The 6,223-nt window shown below is 36.1% G+C and overlaps 1 protein-coding gene and 1 pseudogene across 2 annotated transcripts in view; both read right to left on the reverse strand.

Moving 5' to 3' along the window:
- The window catches only part of LOC107873658 (elongator complex protein 2), a 22,070-nt gene extending 21,000 nt beyond the window's left edge, over window positions 1-1,070 (reverse strand). The window contains exon 1 of one of the 2 annotated variants that reach the window (XM_016720590.2): window positions 615-1,070. In XM_016720590.2, coding sequence (XP_016576076.1) covers window positions 615-737 — 123 coding nt within the window. In that variant the 5' untranslated portion in view covers window positions 738-1,070. The remainder of the gene's footprint in view (window positions 1-614) is intronic. The other variant, XM_016720589.2, reaches the window with a different exon arrangement.
- A 2,301-nt stretch (window positions 1,071-3,371) lies between these two features.
- On the reverse strand, window positions 3,372-5,847 carry LOC107873657 (annotated as a pseudogene).
- Window positions 5,848-6,223: the final 376 nt, after the last annotated feature.

A 6,223-nucleotide genomic window follows, 5' to 3' on the forward strand; every position in this document is an offset into this window, starting at 1 on the left:
ATATACGGTGTCCGGGGAAGGACCAAACCACAAGAGCTAACCACGGCTTGAACCCGTGATCTCTTGGTCACGGTCACATGGCAACAACTTTATTAGTTACTCCAAGGCTTCTCTTTACTCTTGAAATTTGCACTAAAAAGAAAAACAGCCTGACGCACTAATGCTCCCTCTATGCATGGCCGAACCACAAGAATTTACCACGGCTTGAACCCATGATCTCTTGCTCACTGTGTCAGGGGAAGGGCCGAATCACAAGAGTTAACCACGGCTTGAACCCGTAATCTCTTGGTCATGGTCACATGACAGCAACTTTACCAGTTACTACTCTTGAAATTTGCACTAAAAAAAGAAGTATGGTGTCTGAAGAAGGGCCGAACCACAAGAGTTAACCACAACTTGAACCCGTGAGAGCGGTCACATGGCAACGAAAAAAAGGCACGGCTTTAACCCGTGATCTCCTTATCGCGGTCACATGACAATAACTTTACCGGTTACTCCAAAGTTCCCCTTTACTCTCGAAATTTGAACTATGTCATATAAATTGGGACAGAAGGAGTACAAATAGTCAAGCTGAAAAATTGAAAAAAAAAATAGAAAACTCAAAAAGACAAAACCTTTGGAGAGAAAATGGCAACAGCATTTTGAGCACCGAAGGAAACCAAACCGGAAGCACTCCATGAAACGTTATTCACAACTCTATTACATCCTGCTCCTATAAACACTCTCTCTACTTCCATATTTCGCTTCGCCGTTAACGACGGCGGCGTTACGTCGGGAAAGGAGCGGAGTTGCAGTGATATGACGGAGCAGCGGTGGAGGTTTTACTAGCTGCCCTTGACGGCGGTGGAGATTTTACTTGCTGCCGTTAACGGGCGGCGTGACGGCGGAAAAGGATGACGGAGCAGCGGTGGAGGTTTTACTAGCTGCCCTTGACGGCGGTTTGACGGCGGCGGAGAGTTCACTCGCTGCCGTTAACGGCGGTGTAACGGCGGGGAAGAAGCGAAGCAATTCAATCAAGACCCAAAACTGAAACTCGGTATGTCAAGCCCAATTATTTTATGGACCCAATGGGTTTTTGACCCATTTAATATTGATCTTTTATTAATAAATCAGCTGATAAAAATGTTATTGGTTTATTGGTATTGAGTTATCGAATTAACTATTTTTTAATGATTTGGTAAATTTTTTTAATTGGGTTATTGGGTTGATTTTCGATTTTTAATTTTACGGTTTTAGTTAATGGTTAAACCGCTAATCTAATAAGATTATATTAAAATTATATTTTTATTTACACTTAAATAATAGTGGCTTTAGATTCTATATACATACGGTGTTGTTTTTTGTATTTTATAGTTATTGTCTTAATTTTTTTAATTTGTGTAGACTTTATACAAGAAGACAGTGTATAACAAATGAAAATAAGAGAAAGCAAAGAAAAATTAGGAGAATATTTTCTTATCGATTAAATCGAAAATCGAACAGATAAAGACCAAAAATCAATTAACTGAAAATCGATAACAAATATTTTATTGGTTTGGTTATCGGTTTAGTATGTTATAAATCGAAAGTCGATAAACTGAACTGATAATGCACAAAACTGAACCGACCGATGTGCACCCCTAACATAACTTAGCAAACATAAATTTTAATTAAATACAATTCATCGTCTTCTCTTGCTAATTATATACAATCCATAGTCTTTGTTCTCCTTCCCTCTTTTCCATCTCGCTCGCCTCTTTCCCCATCTCCCCCTCTCTCTCCTTCGCTGGCTCTCAGTTCTTTTTCGTGAGGTGTATCAAAATGTTATTTTATAAAATGAAATTGTACTCGTTGATAATAACTGATTTATTTATATTTTATATCTGATTTATACAATCAAGTTTTATTCTAAAAAATACAACTGATTCGATGTATTTTGTATTTTAAATCTAATTCGTGTATATTTGTATTTGTGTTTTATTCTATAAAATATAAATTGATACATTAGTTGCATACATTTGTATACATCAATTCACAAAATCACTATATTTAAATTTTATATCAAATACTGTCAGTTGCATACATTTGATACATTGATTGTGGATGATAATTTATGAAACTTAGGCTACAACGCCCCTATTTAGCTGAAACATGGGCTATGCCGCGAAGGTCTCCCTTAATTTTTGTCCTGAACAATTGAACCTTTATGTAGCAAGACGTAAATTCTTTAATTCGACCGGGCATAATTTGTGCCCTATGAAATAGAGATTTTCTTTCGATCGTATTTCGATTATTAATGTGATATATAAGGGCTATTACTATAAAGAATATTACACCCTTAATCGTGAAATATCAAAATATTATGATACAAAAATATAAATTATTGACCCACAAATATAAGTTTTTTTTTTTGGTTTTGAGGAACAAAAATTGAAGACCAACAGAAAATAAGAGAAAATTGCAAATGACTCCTTTTGATCAGCTAATTAACAGACAAAATTATCATAGTCTTGTTTTGACATCTCAATTTAATATGTATTCATCTTTTACATTTTTTAATCATTTAATCAGTAATCACTTTAGATATGTGGTGTCTAAAGCTAGATTTGACAAAGTATAATGTTATGTATGATTGTATTTTAATCATATTTAACTGAAGTTCAATCACATTGAGAGAAAAAAAAAATTCAAGATTGATAATTTAGGAAATAAATTTTGTTTGATTGGGTTACCTTCTAAGTAATATAAACATAGTCAAGTGGCTTTTCTATTTAAATAAAAAAAAAACATGATTTTGCTTCATAATTTCAAATAGTTGATTGACCTTCTAACATTACCACCCCAAAATATAACTGGACTCGGTATGACTGAACTCGAGAAACTGATGCTCGAAGAGGAAGAAGAAGAAGAAGGCAACAATGATGATTAGTAGTATTAAATAGGGTGATTTGCCACGTGGACGTTGATGTAGACTAGTCATGTGGCATTTTTTTAATCCACGTGGTGTGCTTGGCGTCATTTCGTTAGAGAGGGGCATTTTTTAGCCAAAAATTTAATAGAGTGGTATTTTTGAGTCAAAAAATATTTTTGCTCCATTTCAGATAGTTCAGTCGTATTCCTTTTTTGTTTCATATAACTAATTTTGAAGAACATGCATTGCACGTTGATTTCTAACTTTTAAGTAGAGCGCGCAGGCTATGGTCGAGGATTTGGACTGTGGTTATGAATGCAAGGAAAGCTGATATCAGATACGATTGACTAAAGTTTGCAAATGCAATGCTGTTAACTTCCAAAGTTCTCAATTCTTGAACTTCTTCTTCTTGACTAAGATAATTACATTTTTCCAAGTGCTTACAAAACTAAAAAGAAACTAAAATTCAAAGCCAGCATCATAAGTTGCAGCATCTGATTTTATTGGTAACTGTTGGGTTCGAAATTGAGAGAGCGTCATGCGCAATCTACTAGTTTGCAAATCATGAAGACAATAACTCAGATGACAAAGAAAAACATATTAAAAATATTTGTTCATATGATTTGGTCAAATGACCTACATATGAAAGACGAATATTAAAAAATATAAAATCTATTGAGAAAATCTCCCCCTAAACAAAACTCTCTAATGAAAAATCAAGGCAAAACTCTAACAAACTTGTCTAGAAGGGATTATTTCATCCTCTGTAGTTCTTTTAACGTCTCTGCTTCTTTCTCATTCTGTGTTCCAGCACCAAAACGATTCTTGCAAGCCATTTCGGATTTTCAGCTGGCATCATGAAATATGCTATGGATAATCCAATACATAGTCCACAGCCGTAGCCCATCAGAGCACCTTTCCAAAAATCGTCGAAAGATTCAGAATTGCTTTCTTGATCGTCTAATGCTGATTCTGTATTATTTGTATCTGACACACTATCATTGCCACAACCTTTTGAAACTAGGAATCCACGTAATCCATCATTACCTTTATATGCATTGCTCTCAAAGGTATGAAGTTGAGGTCCTTGAGGGATGCATCCTCGGAGATGATTGTGGGAGAGATTTAAGAATTCAAGAGACGTAAGAGAAGCAAGTTGTTGTGGTATCTCTCTTGAAATCTGGTTAAACGAAAGGTCCAATGATTCCAGTGCCGATATACTTCCAAGTGATGGTGGTATACGACCTTGCAATCCATTATGATATAAATTCAGCAACCGAACCGCAATAAGATCTCCCACAATACTAGGAGTATGTCCTTCAAATCTGTTGCTTGAAAGATCGATTACTGTGTACAAAGACAAGATTCTCACAACTTCAAGCTCCAATCCCTTTGTTACAACAACTACCGAGTCTTCGTAACATCCAGTTCCTATTCCTTTATCACTTGGTTCCTTCATTTCTTGATCAATCGTCCTCATGCCTTTCAAATGTTGAAATAGACTCTCTGGTAACTCTTTCGAGAAGGCATTGTAAGACAGATCTATGATTCGAAGATAAGGAAACATGATTTCACCCGCTGAAGATCTTATGGGCCCATGCAATTTATTCGATCTCAAGCTTAAAACTCTCAAATCTGGCAAAGTTCCCAACCACATGGGGAATGTGTCATTCAGGTGATTATCTCCTAAATCGAGAACTTGCAACTCTTTTCAATTGGCCAAAGATCGAGGGATTTTCCCCTCTAGTTCATTTCCATGCAAGCTGAGACTTCTAAGTTGCACATACCGTGCTAAAATTTGTTAGAAGAGTCCCAGAAAGATTGTTGTTGTGCACATCAAAGACCTGGAGGCCACTTATATTGCCCAAACATTGTGGAATCGCTCCCTCCAGATTGTTTCCGCCCAAATCTAGAATTTGCAGAGATGTTAGATTGGAAATAGATAAAGGGATCTCTCCTCTCAAATTATTATGTGACAATGTCAAAACCTGGAGGCCTTTAATATTGCCAAAACATTGCGGAATTGCTCCCTTCAGATTGTTTCTGCCCAAATCAAGAATTCGCAGTGATGTTAGATTGGAAATAGATAAAGGGATCTCTCCACTCAGATTATTATATGACATCGTCAAAACCTCAAGGCCACTGATATTATCCAAACATTGCGGAATTTGCCCAGTGAGATTGTTATCATTGAGAAACAGACCTTGCAAATCTCTCAAGTTCCCCAATGAAGAAGGAATAGAACCATTAAGATAGTTAGTACCCAAATCTAGGTCAGTAAGAGACCTTAAGTAACCTATTTCCGGAGGTATTGAGCCAGAAAGTTGATTTTCATGAAGAACCAAATAAGACAAGCTGTTCAAATTCCGCAATGAAGCAGGAATAGAACCATTAAGAGAATTAATGCTAAAATCTAGGCCAATAAGAGAACTTAGGTAACCTATTTCTCTTGGAATAAAGCCATTTAAATGGTTGTCAGATATATGTGGAGGGTTCGAACCTTGGATAGTGACCCGATTTGTGGTGGGATTGTGCCAGAAATCCGATTGATGTGCAAGTCAAGATCGATATGATTAGTGAGGTTACCAATCTCAGGTGGAATGGTGGTGGAGAAATTGTTCATGCTAAGATCAAGATACCGAAGAAAAGGGAGAGATGAAAACGGGAAGGCATAGAGTGTACTGATTACACTAGAATTTTTAATATTCAACCTGTTCACGCTACCATTAAAGCATGTAACTCCATACCAGTCACTGCATGCATTAGAACTTGACGTCCATGAAGCTAATAAGGAATTATTCCGGTTCTTGAAAGTTGCTTTCCATTTCATGAGCGCAGTTGCTTCCTCGGTGGAAGCAAAAGCAACTGTAAAGAGATATAAAAGAGTAAAAAACTGAAAATAGAATATTTTGCTGAGAACCATCATCATATTTTGAGTTTGGAATTGTTTCAGGTTGATAGGATTTTATATTGTACGTAAATTATCATTAAAGACAAACAGGAAACGCGTTTTCTCCAGACGCTTATTCTCAAGTCAAATTTGTGTTGTTCTTCGTTTGTTTTTATCCATGTGTTGCACACTTAATTCAGCCGCGGACATAACCATGTGGCCAAATAGTTTTGATATCACAAACTGATACAGACATGTGTGGTTCTTAATTTTGTTCTCTAAAGCAGTGGACCATATTCAGCAATTATCAATCTTAGACCAATATGACTAGTGAGAATCCATAAAGCAGATGCTGAGAGTTGATTTCACATACTGTAACTCAACTATTCAGAAAGTAACTTTTCTTTGTTTTGTGTACAAAGACAAGATTCTCACAACTTCAA

The sequence above is a fragment of the Capsicum annuum genome, chromosome 6, assembly GCF_002878395.1.
Source record: "Capsicum annuum cultivar UCD-10X-F1 chromosome 6, UCD10Xv1.1, whole genome shotgun sequence".
NCBI classification, from domain to species: domain Eukaryota; kingdom Viridiplantae; phylum Streptophyta; class Magnoliopsida; order Solanales; family Solanaceae; genus Capsicum; species Capsicum annuum.